The 20,458-nt window shown below is 44.1% G+C and overlaps 1 protein-coding gene and 1 pseudogene across 1 annotated transcript; both read right to left on the bottom strand.

The window, feature by feature from the left end:
* Positions 1-17,772, bottom strand: part of LOC106794816 (uncharacterized) — a 189,022-nt pseudogene extending 171,250 nt beyond the window's left edge.
* Positions 17,773-18,192: 420 nt separating this feature from the next.
* Positions 18,193-19,197, bottom strand: LOC102664002 (uncharacterized). Its single transcript, XM_006589891.1, has one exon. The coding sequence runs from the start codon at positions 19,195-19,197 to the stop codon at positions 18,193-18,195; it is 1,005 nt and encodes a 334-aa protein (XP_006589954.1).
* Positions 19,198-20,458: the final 1,261 nt, after the last annotated feature.

Genomic DNA, 20,458 nt, shown 5'->3' with positions numbered 1-20,458 from the left:
AGCATGTACTGCCTTAGGCGATGGGATGCCCATACTAAAGCACAACACGTTCTTTCGAGCAAGGAGTAATTCATTTCACAGGTCGTGAACTTCTTACTTAGGTAGTAAACAGCGCGCTCTTTCTTTCCGGACTCGTCATGTTGCCCCAGCATACACCCCATTGACTCGTCTAAGATTGTCATGTACAAGATGAGAGGCCTTCCAGGTATTGGTGGCATAAGCACGGGAGGATTCATAAGGCACTTCTTGATCCTTCCAAAAGCCTCTTGGTAATCCTCATTCCAGCGATCAGTTTGGTTTTTGCGTAAGAGCTTGAACAACGGCTCAAAAATGGCGGTGAGCTGCGATATGAATCTGGCAATATAATTCAAGCGTCCCAGGAAGCCTCGGACTTGCCTCTCAGTATGGGGCTCTGGCATCTCCAGGATGGTCTTCACCTTTTCGGGGTCTACCTCTATTCCTTTCTGGCTCACGATGAAACCAAGCAATTTCCCTGATTTGACCCCAAAGGTACACTTGGCGGGGTTCAACCTTAATTGATATTTCTTAAGCCTTTTGAACAACTTCCGCAGGTTGACAAGGTGTTCTTCCTCGGATTTAGATTTAGCAATTATGTCGTCCACGTAGACCTCGATCTCTTGATGCATCATATCATGGAACAAAGCTACCATGGCCCGTTGATAAGTTGCCCCGGCATTCTTGAGTCCAAAGGACATCACCTTGTAACAGAACGTCCCCCACAGGGTGACGAAGGTAGTCTTTTCCATATCCTCTGGCGCCATCTTTATCTGATTGTAACCGGAGAAACCGTCCATGAAGGAAAATAAAGCGAAATTGGCCGTGTTATCCACGAGGATATCGATGTGTGGCAAAGGAAAATTGTCCTTGGGACTGGCCCGATTCAGGTCCCGATAATCCACACACATTCGTACTTTCCCATCTTTCTTAGGGACCGGTACAATGTTGGCAACGTATTCTGGATACCGAGCGACGGCCAGAAAACCAACGTCAAATTGCTTCTTCACTTCTTCTTTTATCTTCGAGGATGTTTCGGGCTTCATCCTTCTCAGTTTCTGCTTTACCGGGGAACACTCGGGATTTAGAGGTAATCGGTGCTGTACGATGTCAGAACTCAAACCGGGCATATCTTGGTATGACCAAGCAAAGATGTCTTGGTAGTCTCTTAGTAGGATTATTAATTCTTCATGGATAGGTGCGGTAATACCTGTGCCTATCTTTACTTCCCTTTTTCCATTGCCAATTCCCAAGTCTACTAGTTCTGTTTCTTCTTGATGAGGCCCTATTTCTTGGTCCTCATGGGCGACTATCCTTTCTAATTCTGGGGGAAGTCTCACATCCTCGTTCCCTTCATCTTCCGTTTGATTCGCTTCTTGCTCGAAGTTGATAGGCGGGTCCCAGGTATTAGTACCTTCGGGGGACACGTCATCGGATCTGCCGTTTCAGAAATAAAGAAGTAAACATGCAAATGGATGAGAATGGGTAGAGACGTAGGAACAGATGAAGAAAGATCCTTGTATTATAAATTCAAAAAAAAAAATAACAAAAGACTCAAAGCCTTAACAAAAGAAAAACTCTAAAGCCTAGGCCCAACTATAGAGCTTTTTAAAACCGTAAAGGTTTACATTATGCTCGTTGCGTAAATGTCGGGGCGTTCCTCCACTCGCCAATTTCCCAGTTGGAAATCAGGAGGGCATGGTCGTACCAAATCCAATGTACTCGGAACATCATCTTCGTATATTGCGACCACTTGACCTTCGTCTCCTAGACCCGCGCTTATAAAGCTTCTACTTATGTGGCACGGCGGGCTTCCTTCACTTTCTTGTCTCAACCGCGAGCTTTGACCACCGCCCTTCCTTCCTGCGATGCTTCTCTTTACATCTACCTGAGTGGGCTTATAGCCTAAACCATACTTCCCACGATTTCCTTTGGCATTTATCAGGCTAGTTATGCCGCCGTTGTCTTTGCCTAAACCCATTCCGGGTTCGTAACCGTTCCCCAACATAACTCGGGCCATCATTACTGCTGCATCAGACAGGCAAGCTTGCCCAGAGAAGGAGTCCACGGAGGAAATGCTTACCACCTCAAAAGACTGGAAAGCGGTTTCTAATGACTCCTCTGCGGCTTCCACATAAGGCATAGACGATGGGCAGCTCACCAAGATGTCTTCCTCGCCTGATACGATGACCAGATGCCCTTCCACTACGAATTTCAACTTTGGTGGAGTGTAGAGGGAACAACTCCCACTGAGTGGATCCACGGGCGCCCCAACAGACAACTGTAGGGGGGGTTAATATCCATTATTTGGAAAGTAACTTGACAGGTGTGAGGGCCTATCTGTACCGGGAGATCGATTTCTCCCCTAACCTCTCGGCGGGTGCCGTCGAAGGCACGAACCACCATTGAACTCGGCTTTAAGTGGGAGGCATTGAATGGTAATTTCTCCAAAGTGCTCTTAGGCATCACGTTTAAACTGGAACCATTATCGATGAGCACTTTGGCTACGATATGGTCCATACACTTGACTGATACATGCAAAGCTTTATTATGCTCTCTCCCCTCGGCGGGGATTTCTTCTTTGGCGAAGGCGAGATAGTTGTTGGCAGTGATATTATTGACCAGCCCTCCGAAACCTTCTACCGAGATGTCTTGGGCCACATGGGCCTCGTTCAGAACTTTTATTAGCAGAGCCCGATGAGGCTCGGAGCTCATGAGTAACTCCAACAGCGAGACCCTGGCCGGAGTTTTGTTGAGCTGTTCGATAACCTTGAATTCGCTCTGCTGAATTATACGGAGGAACTCACTGGCTTCCTCTAGCGACACCTCCTTTTTACCATCCTTTTTCTCCAGAAGACCTTTCGCCAGAATATCTTTATTCAAAGCGTGGGGTGCTTCACCATCTTGTTCCTCCACCACTTTTCCTTTCCCCTTGACGTTCGCGGGTTGGACTGGTAGGTTCGGAGGCGCAAACACACGACCGCTACGGGTCACACCACTTAGTCCTGTGATATTTGTTACCTTAGCCGACAACGAGCTGACATCGGTGGCTTCTTCTTCCTTCTCCCTCGGAGGTGTATATCTCCATGGGACTGCGTGGCTATTTTGGTATGGGAAAGGAACAGGTTTAGCTACTAAGGGGTGTCCGGGTTTTTGCGAAGCTGTGCCGTTGGTGAAGTATATCACCAAGGGTTTGGGCTTCACAACACTACTCCCGTCCGTGGACTGCATGCATATATGCTGCTCTTCTCTTCCTTCACTGGCAACTTCCAGTCGACCTTGATCTATCATTCGCTGTAACAATTCCTCTACTCCCAAACACGTTTCCATGTCATGCAGCTCGCCGAAATGCAGCAAACAGGAATCCTCCTTACGCCCACTATGGGGAATCACACCTCCCTTTTGTAGGGCCTCAAAGATAAACCTCCTAGGGGTTGCCACATCCTTTAAAGGTTTAGACCTGCGCGGCCTATCGGACTCAACAGCGTTAACCGCTCCCCCTCCATGATTGGCGAGCGGGTTGGTTCTCACATTGGGCCGATCTTCTTGGAAAGTCAGCCATCCAGCATCTATCAAATGTTGGACCTTGTATTTAAGGGCCAAGCATTTTTCAATGGAATGCCCCGGGACACCCCCATGGTACTTGCAAGTTGCGTTAGGGTCATACCACTTTGGGAAAGGGGGTTGGAGGACCTTTCCGGGAGTTACCACAGCCAAATGGTTGGCGATGAGGGACGGCAAGAGGTCTTCGTACGTCATTGGGAGTGAGGTGAATTCTTGAAATGGCCTCGGAGGGAAGTTCCTTGTTGCGTTGGGATTACCGGCCGGGCGAGTTGTGTTCGGAGTTGGAACTTGGGGAGCTTCCCTCTGGGTGGGTGCCTTAGGATGCACAGGTGCTGAACCAGAGGCGTTCCCGGTATGAGCCGAGAAGCTCGGGTGATATTGCGCGTACTGATGGGTACTATGAGGTGTCTACGGGGGTTTGACCCACGCGGGCGTTGAAGAGACGGCATGGGCATCTCCTTCCTTCCTTTTTGCCCCCGTTGTCCCGATTCTTTTGGCATTCGCACTCATGGAGGAAACGTAATCGAACTTTCCTCTTTTCAACCCTACCTCGATTCTTTCCCCGGCGAACACTAGGTCCGCGAAGCTGGACGACATGTAACCTACTAGCTTCTCATAGTAGAACACTGGCAGAGTGTCTACCATCATGGTGATCATCTCTCTCTCAACCATGGGAGGAGCTACTTGTGCCGCCAGGTCTCTCCACCGCTGTGCGTATTCTTTAAAGGTTTCGCCCTCTTTCTTGAACATATTCTGCAGCTGAGTGCGATCGGGAGCCATATCGGAATTATACTGGTATTGCCTTAGGAAGGCAGTAATCAGATCCTTCCAAGTACGGATACGGGAAGCTTCCAAATTAGTGTACCAAACTACCGCGGCTCCGGCCAAGCTATCTTGAAAAAAGTGTATTAATAGCTTCTCATCCTTAGAGTGTGCGCCCATCTTGCGATAGTACATCTTGAGATGGTTTTTGGGACAAGTCGTCCCTTTATACTTGTCGAAGTCCGACACTTTGAACTTCGGGGGGATAACAACATCGGGTACTAAGCAAAGATCCGTCATGTCTGCGAACGGATAGTCCCCAAATCCTTCCACGGCTCTCAATCTTTCCTCGAGGAGATCGAGCTTCCTCCTTTCTTCAATTGCCGGGGGCGGTCCTTCCGTGGACAAAACTATTGGTTGTGTCGCGACGTTGGGTTGAGGCAACGTGCTGGGTGCCGGCCCTTAGGGGATCGGGGGATAGAACTCGACATCCCTTCGAGCATAGTCTTGAGGGTCTTTGTGGACCTCGTCGGGCTGTTGAGGAGGCTCTCTTTCAAGGACGAGAGAAGCAATATGGCCCGCATCGTCTTGCAAGACGGGTGGTGAGTGGTTGGGCGGCAATCCATAAGGGTAAGCCGCTCGGTTGTATCCCAGGTGAGGGTTGCCATCGTGCCCCAATGTGTCCCTTCCCCGTCCTACTATGTTTGAGGGAGGATGGAGCGCAGTTGCCAAGAGAGTTGGGTCTGCTTCGGCAGCCGAACTGACAGCGGTAGCGGTGGCCGCGTTTTTCTCCATGAGCTGCCTCATTCCTAACATGGCCTCCATCATGGAAGCCATCTGTTCTTTCAGAGCCGACATGTCGGCTTTCATCTGTTCCTGTGTCTCCTCTTGATCACCCATCGTTCTAGATTTGGATCTGGTGCGATAGGGATGCCTTGTGGCGCGTTTAGTTATGGTGTTTTTCCCTAAAAAACCAAACGTGAGGAGTGGGTAAAGAAAGAAAGAATGCATGCTAGAGATAAAATGCAGGAGTGATTTGATTCGCACAAGCTTTTTTGGAGTAGAAACATGGGACCAACTCATTTTATTTCAGAAAGTCGTATCTAGTCAAAGTCTGAGAGACCATACAAGTTTTCTAGCGATTTCTAATTATGTGGACCATTAAGTCTATCATATGCTGACAATAGTCGAGAAGCCCATGAATTTCTTCGGGGGCGGAGTAGGTGTCCGCCATTGCCTTGGCCTTGGCTAACAATCGGGGAAGTTCTTGACTCCCGTTCAAGGTAAGAGCAAACCGATCCATCCACATGGTTGCCTCTTGGTGTAAAGAGTCGATCACCCTTCCTCTAGCCTCTTTTTCCGCGTATACTTGGGCATACTCGTCCGCGATCCTATGCTCGTGGGTCGTGGCTAGACCTAACTCTTCTTGGTACTTGGCGATGATAGCTAGCATGTTGGTCTCCGTCTCGCATAAACGCTGAGACAAGCTCCTTTTGGACCTTGAACAGGCAACTAACTCCTCTTTCAAGACCATGCTATGTGCTCGCGACTGGTCCCTCTCTTCCCTTCGTAGCTTGAGTTCACTGTTGCTACCCCACAGAGCTCCGCGAAATTTGTTACGGCCATACTCTTCCTTGCGAGCCCTCTTGGTCTCTTGTTCAAGGGCTCTTGCGGTAGTTGCATTCTCTTCCCATAATCCGGCACACTCCTTCCGGATGTGTGTAGCGGCCAACTTGAACTTCTCCTTGGCAAGTTTCGCCTTTCCTAACTCGCTTTTGAGAGCTTGGACTTCTTCGTCCTCTTCCGGTGCTTCGAAACTCTCTTCGCTGACGACTTTTAACTTGGCGAGCCAATCTAAACCTCGTATATGAACTTTCAGCCATTCATGGTAACCACCAATGATGCCATTACGAATGCCCCTAAGTTCTTGATCTTTCCTTAACGGGGTTTCCCATGCCTTATGGATTCTTTGTATAGCCTTGAAATTTTGCGCGCCGAAATCCCTCACAAGGAAAGGAGACATGCTTTCTTCCATCGGTGCTTCCCTCATGGGGTACCCTAGTTGTCTTATAGCGAGCGCGGGATTGTAGTTAATACAACCCCTCGTTCTTATCAGCGGAATGTTTGGGTACCCTCCACATGAGAAAAGGACTCCCTCCTTTCCTTCCTTCCATCGGGGGAACCAATTGATTGTTCTACCTCCTATCCCAGCCAAAAGCTGGTCCCAATCTATTCTTCTCTTTTCAGTACACGAGCGATGGCTTTGGAGCGGACATGGATGCCTCGTGTCTTGCTGGAACAGGTGTGAAATCAACCAAACACAGAGAGCGGGCAAGCAACAGATGATCCGTGCGCTACTCTTTTCGCACCTTCGGTCAAATGTGTCAAATAAATCTGCCAAGACAACTACCACCGGACTTTCCTTGCTATGGCGGTATGCAAGGAACGCGTCGATTGCGGCTAGGTCCACTAAACCATCTACGTTTGGAAAGAGGACGACCCCAAAGATTAGCAATGCTAACACATCCATAAACGGGACCCAATCTTCTTGATTTGCCATATCCCTCGCCTTGTCTTCTAGGTACTTCCGTGGTAGGCCCGCTATGCCGTTTCGAGTTTGTTTTACGCGGTCCAAACCTCTTGCTGAATCCTTGACCACAGTTGCAATTCTGCTCAAAGAGGGGAGACAACCGGAGAAAAGATATGGTTTTCTTCCCCCGAGAGGACATCCTAGAATCTCCTCAAATTCTTCAATGGTCGGTACCAATTGGAAGTCTCCGAATGTGAAGCATCTCAAAGGCTGGTCGTAGTATTGGGTGAGTGATGCAATGGCTTCTATGGATACCTCTGCTATGGTCAACTCTAAGATCTTTCCGTAAGTCTTGCGGAAGGCTTGCATTTGGAGAGGTTCCATCAACTGCCCCAATTCCTTGATGCTGGTGGTATCTAGGCCTTTAACCTTGACTTGGTAAAACCTCTTGCTGGTTTGATTTATCCCCATGCTTACTAAAGTGAGACAAAAAGCTAGTGCTAATCAAAACTCCGATATCTCATGGGTGGAATGGATGAATGCATGAAGGAATGCATATGGCACAGATGTAATTTAAGAATGCGGGTGCCCGGGACATTGTCTCCTTCTTAGACACAACGGCTAGGGGTAGCAAAGTGCCCTAACGTATGTATTTAAAACGGTGACCCGGACCCTCCGTTGATTTGTCTATAGAGGGGATTAAGACAGAACCCATATGCGATGCATATGCCAAAGGCGCAATGCGGGAATGTACATGGTATGACAATATTCACTGAACATAAGCAAAAGGGTATACGATACTTATGCATGGCAGTGTGAAAAAATGGCACGCAGTGTGTCTGCTCCGTGCCCCTATTTAAGGGACCTATAAGGGAGAGAGCTAACTAGGCATTTAGTGATAACCCCCAAGGTAGTCATATCTCTCTTGATAGTTTCTAGAGGTATTATCCCCTTCGAAGAACATACAGCAGCAGTAGGGACTACTAGCAACAATATGTTTTCAAAGAGGAAAACTCTAGATGAGGGTTCACTGTAATCAAGCAAGTCGGAGACCTAGCATGATCACAGATTCACCTCCAATCCTTATGTTCCTATGAACCCGGGTATAGGGCCCTTTTTCAACTCACAGTGTGTGCAAATAGTGTTGGTGTTTGTGTGCATCAAATGAATAAATATTTACCTCATGCATACATTTTAAAACGCACTAAAAGCAACAAAGAGTTTATATACACAAGAACATAATGAAGGGAAACCAACAAAGGGGTAAGTCACGGTAAAACATTGCACAAGATTAAATGGCCTAACTCTCTAAAAACAGTCCCCAGTGGAGTCGCCAACTGTCGCAACCTACCCTTCGGCGGGAGGGCGACGCATGACTCGCGGGATGCGTGTTCCATGAAAGGAATACACGCGGAGTCGCCACCAACGTTTATTTGAGGAAAACGTCGGAAAAACTGGAAAAGACGTGATCTACGAACTTTTAAGTGAAAGGTTGGGAGTTGTATTTACGCACGGGGAAGGTATTAGCACCCCACACGTCCGTCCCAAGGGATGGCAGCCTTTAATCGAATGTGCAAACATGACTTTGATTTTTATGTTCCCTTTTTATGTCTTTATATCCTTTATACCCTTTTTATATTTTTCTCTTTTTGTGGTCGACAAGGGTGTTTCCCTTTGCTCCTACGTATTCCTCAATTGCGATGAGGAAATCAGACCTACGTAGTTCTTTTTTATCAAGCGATTCTTTTTTACTTAAAAGGTGATCATTTATTTTACTAAAAGACGTTTTTTGATTATTATATTATTATCTTACCTCTTTTTTGATTTCCAACGTGGTTACGGCACGACTGAACGGTCGGAATTCATTTTAACCGAAGTTAACGGATAATACAATTCAAACGATCGGTGGAAATTTATTTTATTTTTAGGTTAAGCGAGAAAAGACTTAAATAAAATGGCTTAAGCACGTCAAAAGGGGGTATAAAAAGTAAATGAAACGAGAATAAAAATACACGAAACACAATGTGGACCACTACGGGTACATAGAATGAATCGAAAAGCTTGGTTCGAGGTACTTACCCGTTGAAGATCGAAGAACGATGAAGAACGAATGAAGAACGTCGAAGAACAGTCGAAACCTTCGCGAAATTCCTCACGGAAACGTTACGGAAGCGCCTCGGCTTGGATTTTCTTCACGGAAACAATTTTTCCAAGCAAATTCGAAAGAGAGAGAAGTGCCTAAGGGGCTGAACCCTTTTTCACTTCACTTCTCCCCCTATTTATAGAAAATTGGGGGAGAAGCTTGCCACCCAGCTCGCCCAGGCAACCAGGGTTGCTTCCTACAGAAGCAACAGCCTTCTGGAGGAATCTTCTGGAGGGCCCAAGTGGGCCTGGTTCCTATTTGCACCCCCATTTTTACTAAGTACACCCCCTACCCTTTTTTGGTGATTCTTTTTTCGTAAAGTTACGGAAACTTACGAATTTCGTAACGATACTTGTTTTCTTTCCGTAATGTTACGGAACCTTGCGGATTACATAATCATCCCCTTTTTGACTTACGGAATGTTACGGAACCTCACTAATTGTGCAACGATGCTTCCATTTGATTTCCGGTGTGTCACGGAACCTTACGGATTGTGCATCAATATTTTCTTTTGCTTTCCGGCATGTCCCGGAATTTCACAAATTGCCTAATGATGGGTGCCAAGCACCTCACAAGGACCAAACAAAAGTTGCATGTCATCAAGCAAAGGTCCCCGGACGAAATTAGGGTATGACAACAAGGTATACTGAATGTACCTGGATCTTTACATTTTTTAGGAATTTAGGGAACAGATTTACCAATCAGTGCGAAGACATTTCTGCCCATGCTAATTCGTTCACTTCCTTTAAGCTTTCGCTTATTAGTGCACAGCTCCTTCAAGAATTTAGCATATCTTGGAATTTGTTTTATTGCATCCAGTAGAGGTATGTTTACCTCTACTTTTCTAAATGTTTCCAAGATCTCTTTCTCTGCCTCTTCCAATTTTTTGTTGGAAACTGCTCTTGGAGGGAATGGAAGAGGAGGGATGTGCTGCTTCTGCAAATCAGAATTACCAATGGAAGATTCACCTGCACAGAAAATTGTTAGGTAAATTTTTGTCATCACCTTTTTCTGGAGTAGAGTGAAGTTTAGCAGGTTCATTTACAGATGAGGAAGGTGCTATGGGTTGAGGTCCTTGACACTGCTTTCCCGACCTCAATGAAATGGCACTGACATTTTTGGGATTTTGGACAGATTGAGAAGGCAGCATGTCAGAATTCTGGGACTGTTGTTGATTTAATTGTGTAGCCAATTGTCCCATTTGATTGGTTAAGCTCTGAATGGAGGCTCTGGTCTCTTGTTGAAACTGCATGTTCTGCATGGTCATTTGCCTCACAAGTTCTTCGAGGGAAGGTTGCGGAGGAGCCTTAACTGTTGGCTGTTTCTAGGGCTGTTGTTGTTTTTGGATTGGTGGAGGAATGTATGGTCTGCTTGGGCCAGCAGCATTTTGGAAGGAAGGAGCAGGCTGTTGTTGTTGTTGTTGAGGGCTAGACCATCTGAGATTAGGGTGATTCCTCCATCCAAGGTTGTATCTGTTGCTGGAGAGGTCATAATTGTTCTGTTGTGGTTGATTTTGCTGCTGAGGTTGAGGAGGTCTATTGTAAATGTTTGCAGCATAAGCTTCGGGCTGCTCAATTGCTCCAGGTTGCTGCATGGAAGGGAAAAGGTCTGTATGGTGGTCAGCAGAGGAGCACAAACCACAGACCCTTGTGACAGGTACAGATTTCTAGTTCAAGGCCAGCTGGGTTACCAAGTTAACTAATGCATCTAGTTTGCCTTCAAGCTTCTTAGTTTCAGATGATGCAGCTGAGTTTGTAGCTACCTCATGCACTCCTCTAATGATTATAACATCATTTCTGGCGCTAAACTGCTGGGAGTTGGAAGCCATCTTCTCAATTTAATGTCTAGCTTCAATAGGAGTCATGTCTCCAAGGGCTCCACCACTAGCAGCATCTATCATACTTCTCTCCATATTACTGAGTCCTTCATAAAAATATTGGAGAAGAAGCTGCTCTGAAATCTGATGGTGAGGGCAACTAGCACATAGTTTTTTAAATCTCTCCCAGTATTCATACAGGCTCTCTCCACTGAGTTGTCTAATACCTAAGTTATCCTTCCTGATGGCTGTGGTCTTGGAAGCAGGGAAAATTTTTTCTTAGAATACTCTCTTAAGGTCATCCCAGCTCGTGATGAACCTTGGAGCAAGGTAATACAGCCAGTCCTTTGCCACTCCCTCTAAAGAATGAGGAAAAGCCTTCAGAAATATGTGATCCTCTTGGACATCTGGGGGTTTCATGGTGGAGCAGACAATATGAAATTCCTTCAAATGTTTGTGCGGGTCTTCACCTGCAAGGCCATGAAACTTTGGAAGCAAATGAATCAGTCCAGTTTTAAGAACATATGGGATCAGGGTATTGGATGCACAAGCTTTCGTAGGTGAAATCAGGTGATGCCATTTCCCTTAGAGTCCTCTCACGGGGTGGAGGTTGTGCCATGTTCTCAGAATGTTCAAAATCAGGATGCTCAAAATTATAATGCTCAAAATCAGGATGTTCAAAATCACCAATAACAGAATGCACAGATTCACCACTAATGGAATGCTCGGGATGATCAAAAGGTATAAAATGATGCCTAACTAATCAATGAAATTTCCTATCTATCTCAGGATCAAAGGGTTATAAGTCAGATGGATTGCCTCTAGTCATACACTACATTCAGCATGCACAACTAGTTGCCTTGTCATGTAAATAAAGGTGTAGGTTTGAACTACATCTACCCTCAAATGATATCCAAATGACTTGAAATTTTGTGAGCAACCTTATAAAATGATGAGAAGATAGCACAAAAAATTTCAGGCAAAAATTCAAAGTCTAACTATGGAAGCTAAAAATGGTAGGTTAAGAAAAATAAGTGAATAAAACTTGAAAAATAAAAAACTTTTGACAGAATCACTTTTTTTGGACGATGGAGACCTCAGCCAGCCGATGGAAGGCAACCATGGTGTAGGAAATTTTTTTCTACCCCAAATACATATATAATAATTGCGATTCTGATAACCGGAGCAAAAGTTATGGCCGTTTGAAGTTTTGACAAACACAAAATTTGCTACTTTTTTGGAACTTTCAAATCTGACCAAACTAAAGGCTCTAGTTATTTTTCCCACAAAATATAGATTAAAAGAAGTTACCACAAAAAAATTCAGCCAAAAATAACAACCCTAGCTACTAAAACAAAAAATCCAAAATAATTCAGCATGGGTGGTCGCTAAAATCCGTCGCTACATGATTTTTACTACTACTCTGTTTTGCCGCAAGCAAAAGTGGTCGCTAAGTCCGTCGCAAAACACTATTCACAGCAAAACACCAAAAACTGAAACATGGGAAACGCTTAATAGGAAAACTGAAACAGAACACACACTAAACAAAATACCAGGACATTAAACAACACTAACACACATACTAACACAATACTAACAATTAAACATAAAACACGAAAGAATTAAACAAACAACGCTAGCTATTATGAACCTTTGGACACTGCTCCCCGGCAACGACGCCAAATTTAATCGAGGCTGTACCCGAATCAAATAAACATGAAAATGCAGTAACTAGGAAGGGATCTTAGGTCGTTTCCCAACGAGCAATGATAAACCAAATGTTCATAATACACTTGCAGTAACAGTAACGATTGGGGGGGTTTGATTGTTTTGTGATTTAAAGGACAGAACAAGTAAACTGGAATACGAAACTACTAATATTAAAAATAGGTTGTTTCCTCTGATTCAAAAGCCATTCTCTTATCCTGGGTTATGGAGAATTCGTCCCTAACAGTTAACCACTTAATCCAACCCTATTTCAATTTACTAAGCGAAAATCAACTTAGGGTTGTCAATACGTGATTAGGCAACACATACACCAGTTAGCCCTTTATCCATTAAGCATGAACGCAAGTTAGGCTCAGAGGAAATTAATCGAACACGAAGCGTGCACTGATTAATGTTCACGAATTTGGGTTAACTGGTGAAGGGGAAACTTCCAGGAAGCCACATTATAAACAAAACCTCAAAGAGAGTTGGGCTTCATCCTCAAAAGGAAACAACACCAGAAAATCTAGCCTTCCCTAGATTCAAACAGAAAACACAAATGAAACTAAAAGCAGAAACGTAAATGAAGCAGAAACGTAAATGAAAGTAGAAGAAGAAACAAGAACGAAATTGTTATTAGAAGCAGAAAATGGAAAATTGCATTAAGAACCAAAACAATAGCATTCAAGTAGAAAAATGTAAAACCTAAACAAAGCTCTGAATAATGAATAACATAACAGAATAGCCTTGCACGAATCCCAAGGCTGCTATTTAAAAAGAGTCACTCAAAGTCACTGGGCCCTATTACAATACTCTGGCCCAAAACGAAATAAACACTAAACCACATAAAATAAAATTGTGAAATTTCCTAATTAGAAATTAACTAAGGTAAGCGCTGCTTTATTTGCCTTCTTCAAGTCCACAACCAAAATCCGGATTAAGCCCAATGTTTCATTAATTCCTGAAATTAGATTAAAAACATCAAATTAGCTGAATGAGCCCAAATAATAAAACTGCCTAATTAATTGACAATTAAGACCAATCACTAATTAAAATGGTGCAAAAAGGGTTTAGAAAATAGAAGAAAATGATGACACATCAAGGCGTGATCCCTACAAATTTATAAATGGCATCTGAGATCAACTGGGCCACATGAACACTCACCTGGGTCAAGATGGCATAGACCAGCTGGCACTTTGGCAGAGAAAGGTCGGAATTATGATCATTGGGGAGGATGTTGCTGAGTAGCAATGCCATCCAGATCTCTGTCAGGGTGGTCATGCTAGTACACATGATTTGCACCCATCTCCTTGTCACACTTCGAGCGAAGTCCTGCCCTGGAACACATAGTAGTTGGCCTATGGCCTCCTCATCAAATCCCAAGGCCTGGCTCCTTCTTTGACTGAATTCATAGCGTTGCCCCTCTTCTAGGACCAACGGATGCCCTAAAAATTCATTAATGGCATCTTCATCAAAGGGGATCCATTAGCCTTGCACCTAGGAGCGCTTGTCCCTGACTCCTTCCTTTGTGGGCCATGCATTAGCATAGAACTCCATGACTATTTTTGGATCATACTTAGCCATGGGCCCCGCAAGTTGAGTCCACTACCTCCTAGCAATTTCCTCCTGGAACTCAGCATATTCTCCTTCCCTCAATTGGACCCGTCTCTCCTTGATGAAAGACCAACCCTTGATGGCTTCAAAATGGTGTTGGTGTTCCTCGCTTCGGAATCGATGTCCATCAAATTCCATATCCACTTGTGGGGCCGCACTGGATCCTTCTCCAGCGGCATCTTTCCTTGCCCTCTTAGCTAGAAGCTTCTTTGGAGCCATTTCCTGCAAGGACACGTTCATAAAGTTAGTTTGCATGAAATGCCAACCATCATTTCATTTATCGTAAACACAACAAAAGCCAAACAAATTTGAACGGTGCATATTTATTTTCACCAAATGCAAGTGTCACCGTGCAATTAGAAAATAATCATACATCGGTGCATATGTTATTTTATGATATATATTTTTTTGAAAAGCATTTTAGCTACCTAGATGCAAGGTGCCTATCATACTGTAGCAAGATCAAATATTAGTCTAAATCCAAACAATCACTCTCCCACATTTATGTAACTCATACATTTTGCATCCCAGACAAAGTTTAGATTTCTATGTCTAACTCATACTCTTGGCATTTTAATCTAACAACCTAAGCTATTCACACTTTCCAATTGACAACTGTACATGCACAAACTCATTCCACAATTCAAATTTCACAATAACACATGCAATGGTCATTGATGCATTTCATTGAATGGTTGGTGGAGGCATGCTCAAGCATGAAAAAATGAGGGATAGAGAATAGTATGACATGCCAATCCATAGTAGGATCAAAGGTAGGCCTAGGGTCATCCCTTGCAGCCCCCAATCAAACAATCAAAGCATGGATTCATACACAAATTGCCTCACAAAATTTGCAAAGAATATGACAACTAGAGCACCAAAATACCATAATGGAAAGCCAAAATTTGAAGGGAGATGGTACTTACTTGTAGGAGATGAATGAAAATGCAAAAATGAAAGCAAAGTGAGCAAATGGAGGCTTGGGGCTGCTGGAAACGAGAGCTCTCGTAAGCTTTTGGTGGTTTTGAATGTTGGGGAAGAAATGGGGTGAAAAATGGCTTCACCCCCCTCTTTTTAAAAACTCTCGTCAGACACGCTCGCCCAGGTGAGCTAATTTTTTTTTTTTTAGGCAAAAGCCTTTGCAAAATGGTGTTTGTTCCTTGTTATGTATATATTTATTTATTTTTCTAAAATCCTATAATTGCATATAAACTTCGGTGAATTCAAGATATAATTCAAGAAAACAAACAAGTAAAAAGCAGGAAATTTTAAAAAGCAAAATTAGAGATACTAGGCTGACTCCTAAGAGGGCTTCTTTAATGCCTTTAGCCAGACACGTGATAACGATCGATTGATCATGGGCCTAGCACCTGTCTGTACCTACCCCTAAGGTTAGACAAAGGAAGTGGCATCATGCAACAAATATGAAACAATACCACAAAATGCCTGCATTACCTTTCACTTACCCTTGTCTCAAATTGGTGTGGTATTAACCATCACTCACAATGACTCCTCATTCATCCTCTGATTCGTAGGATCCCAAATGACAAGATGTGAATGCATGTATGTTTATGGTTGAATGTTAAATGCAACAATTAAACATGTGTTATCATGTTCAACTTTTACTTAAACGCTTACGACACCCCGTTGATTGAGCCAAATGGCAAGATCGAGAGTGTATGGACAATAAGAAGTAAAAGACACAACACAGAAGGTTGAGATGCAAATCAATAACCCACATTTATTAATGTTGCGATTATGGTTTACAAAATATTTGAAGACTTGAAGATCCCAATGAGTCCTCAGGTGATGAGGACATGACCAAGAGTAAGGGCAAGGATCCACTTGAAGGACTTGGAGGGCCTATGACAAGGGCTAGAGGAAGGAAAGCCAAGGAAGCTCTTCAACAAGTGTTGTCCATACTATTTGAATACAAGCCCAAGTTTCAAGGAGAAAAGTCCAAGGTTGTGAGTTGTATCATGGCCCAAATGGAGGAGGACTAAATGGCACCACTTTGTCTCAATTTTAGAGTGTTTAGTTTGTCTAAATAATGGCCCAATCCTTGTAAAGTTGGCTGACCAAAAATATGTTTTGGGTTAATCAACTAAAAGGGCTTTAGTTAGGTTTAGTTCAAGTTGTAATAAGGGCCCAATTGGCAACCTAGGCATCATCCTTTTGGGAGACCAAATGGTGGCTGACTTGTTGGCTGTTGGGGGTGACTTTTAGTTGCCACAATTTCAGTTACACTCAGCCATTAAGTTTTTTTTAATTCCCTAGGTTAATGGCATTAACTTATTTTAATTCTAGGTTAGTGGGTCATTACTAAAATCTGTTGTAAAGCTTCTATATAAGCTGAACCATTTTATCAATAAACACAAGTTGAGTTTTATTCAGAAAATTAGAGTTTATCTCTTTTATCTTAGTGAGAGTGATTCTCCTAAATTCTTGAGTGATTCAAGAACACCCTGGCTGTATCAAAGGACTTTCACAACCTTTGTGTGTTGCCCTCGCCGGAAAGAGTGATTCTTTCCTTCCTTTCATCTTCAACCTTGTCCTTTCAAACCACAATTCCAGAAAATCCACTTATGCCCAGAATTATCTTGTGGCCATAACTCCCGTTTTACGCACTCAAATTAAGTGATTCTTGAGCCTAAATTGAATTTCAAGACGAGACATTTCACCTCGTTTTGGAATCACCTCATTTGGAGCCCTGTAGCTTGAGTTTTTGCCATTTCTATATTTCTGTCCAGCCACCACTTAACCTACGTTTTCTCATCTCATTATTCCATTTTATGCCAAGAACAACCTTATTAAGACCCACGAAATTAACCACCTTATTTGCCATCCTTTCCTTAATCAATTTCCGCATTTTCCATCAAGTTTTAATCCTAGACGATCCTAAGTCAGCCCTTGTGCCATGAGGGTTCATATCATCGGGGAACAGTCATGTGTTGAGCCTTCTAGCTGCCCTAGGCGCAACTTGCGCTAGCGCACCTTCTTGTCAAAAGCATTCTTCACACGACTTTGATACAGTTGTCCATGGCTCATGGCAGCTAACCTCTTACCTTCTATAAGATTCAAATGATCAAAGCGAGTTTGGGCCCATTCTGATTCTTCCAACCCCACTTTGGCTAGAATTCTCAAAGAAGGAACCTCTACCTCAAACGGGAGTACAACCTCCATCCCATACACCAAAGAGAAAGGGGTTGCCCTAGTCGATGTGCACATCGAAGTTCGATAACCATGCAATGCAAAAGGGAGCATCTCATGCCAATCCTTGTATGACATAGTCATCTTCTGAACTATTTTCTTGATATTCTTATTAGCAACCTCAACTGCCCCATTCATCTTGGGCTTGTAAGGCATAGAATTATGGTGTTGGATCTTGAAATCCTCACACATTTCCTTCATCATCTTGTAGTTCAGATTGGTCGCATTATCAGTGATAATCTTCCTGGGCAACTCATAGTGGTAAATTATCTCCTTTTTGATGAACCTAATCACCATACTTCTAGTCACACTAGCGTACGAAGTTGCTTTGACCCATTTGGTGAAGTAGTCAATGGCGACTAAGATGAAGCGATGTCCATTTGAAGCCTTGGGCTCAAAAGCTCCGATCATGTCTATACCCCATTTAGAGAATGACCATGGTGCTGTCAAGATGTTCAAAGGTATGGGCGAAGCATTGACATTATCAGCGAAGGCCTGGCACTTATGGCATTTCCTCACATGGATGCAACAATCATTCTCCATAGTGAGCCAGTAATACCTTGCTCTCAGAATCTTCTGAGCCATGGCATGTCCGTTGGCATGCGTTCCAAAGGATCCCTCATGCACCTCTACCAGAATGTGCTTAGCCTCACTGGCATCCACACATCGAAGAAACATCATGTCATGGTTCCTCTTGTATAGGATATTTCTGCTCAGGAAGAAACCGACTGCCAACCTTCACAACGTTCTCATGTCGTTGTTAGAGGCATCTTGTGGGTATTCCTTGTCTTCAATGTATTGTTTGATATTGAAGTACCAAGGTTTACCATCCTACTTTTCTTCTATCAAGCAGCAATATGCAAACTTGCCACGACATTTGAATTCGATGTACGACAAATCCCCGTGCGGGGTTAGTTGGAACATGGATGCTAGAGTGGCAAGGGCATCGGCTATCTGATTCTCCTCTATGGGAATGTGATGAAAGGATATGTCATCAAAGAATTCTATCATCTTCCTGATGCAGGCCTGGTAGGGCACCAACATATGATCCCTGGTCTCCCATTCCCCTATCAATTGGTGGATTACCAAGGCTGAGTCCCCATATACCTTGAGCAACTTGACCTTGAAGTCAATTGCCGATTGGATCCCAAGGGCGCATGCCTCATACTCAGCTATGTTGTTTGTGCAGTCAAAACCCAACCTAGCCGTGAAAGGTATATATTGTTCGTTGGGGGAAACCAAAACCGCCCCAACTCCATGGCCTAGTGCATTAGACGCGCTGTCGAACCATACAATCCATTTGTCCCTATCTTCATCCTCTACTTCCTCCTCAAACAAGGTCACAATGTCCTCATCTGGGAATTCTGGATGCATAGGCTGATAGTCGTTGATGGGCTGTTGAGCCAGGTAATCTGCCAAGGCACTCCCCTTTATCGCCTTTTGAGTGACATAAACAATGTCAAATTCCGATAGTAGAATCTGCCACCGAGCAATTCGTCCAGTGAGAGCGGGTTTTTCAAAGATGTACATGATTGGATCCATTTTGGACACCAGCCAAGTGGTGTGGTTCAGCATGTACTGCCTTAGACGATGAGCTGCCCACGCTAGGGCACAACATGTCCTTTCGAGCAAAGAGTAGTTCATTTCACATGCCGTGAACTTCTTGCTTAAGTAATAGATGACCCATTCCCTTTTTCTGGACTCGTCATGCTGCCCCAACACGCACCCCATTGACTCATCCAACACAATTATATGTAGGATAAGGGGTCTTTTGGGCACCGGTGGCACAAGCACAGGAGGATTCATGAGCCACCGCTTAATCCTTTTGAACGCCATTTGACAATCGTCATCCCATTGGATAGATTGGTTCTTATGCAATAAGTTGAAGAGAGGCTCACAAGTAGTGATCAACTTTGATATGAACCTCGCTATGTAGTTCAATCGTCCTACGAAACCTCACCTGCTTCTCGGTGCGTGGCTTGGGCATTTCAAGGACGGCCTTCACTTTGTCTGGGTCTACCTCTATCTTTTTCTGGCTCACGATAAAATCGAGCAACTTTCCAAATTTGACCTCGAAAGTGCACTTTGCGGGATTCAACCTTAATCGGTATTTACGCAGCCTCTTGAACAACTTTCGTAAGTTGACAAGGTGTTCCTCCTTGGTCTTTGACTTAGCAATCATGTAATCCACGTAGACCTCAATCTCTTTGTGCATTATGTCATGGAATAATGCTACCATAGCCCGCTGGTAAGTCGCCCCAGCGTTCTTGAGCCCAAAGGACATCACTTTGTAGCAGAAAGTTCCCCACAGGGTGACGAAAGTCATCTTCTCCATGTCCTCCGGTGCCATCTTTATTTGATTGTAGCCCGAGAACCCATCCATGAAGGAAAACAGGGCAAAATTGGTCGTGTTATCTACGAGGATATCCATGTGCGACAAAGAAAAGTTATCCTTTGGACTAGCTCGATTTAGATCCCAATAGTCCATGCACATTCGCACCTTTCCATCCATTTTAGGGACTAGCACGATATTGGCGACCCATTCCAGGTATCGAGAAATGGCCAAGAAGCCAATGTCGAATTGCTTATTCACTTCTTCTTTTATCTTTAGGGACATCTCAGGCTTCATTCTCCTTAGCTTTTGTTTTATCGGGGAACACTCGAGACTTAGAGGTAATCTATGTTGTATGATGTCGGAACTCAAACTAGGCATATCTTGGTAGGACCAAGCAAAGATGTCTTGATAGTCTCGCAACAGAGCCACTAATTCATCTCGGACGTTCGCAGACATGTCAGTGCCAACCTTGACCTCTTTTCTTTCTTTGCCAACACCTAAGTTTATGACTTTTGTTTCCTCTTGGTGTGGCTTCACTTCCCTGTCTTCTTGCTCGACCATTCTATTCAACTCTTGGGGAAGCCCCCAATCCTCATCTTCCCCTTCCTCGGCTTGATTTATTAGTTGCTCAAAATCAACATCCGGGTCCTCGGTATCACTACTTTCACAAGACTCATTATTGGATATTGAGTTTTCCACGGAAATCTCAGGTTGTTTAACGATTCACCAGTTCCCTAATTCGAACTCTGGAGGACACAGCCG

This window comes from Glycine max, chromosome 10 (genome assembly GCF_000004515.6).
Source record: "Glycine max cultivar Williams 82 chromosome 10, Glycine_max_v4.0, whole genome shotgun sequence".
In the NCBI taxonomy this organism is placed as follows: Eukaryota; Viridiplantae; Streptophyta; class Magnoliopsida; order Fabales; family Fabaceae; genus Glycine; species Glycine max.
This window is presented reverse-complemented; position numbering and strand designations above follow the sequence as displayed.

Bases quoted from the DNA above. Each gene is read 5' to 3' on its own strand.
- LOC102664002 (XM_006589891.1), bottom strand. From the start codon at position 19,197: ATGGCGTTCAAAAGGATTAAGCGGTGGCTCATGAATCCTCCTGTGCTT.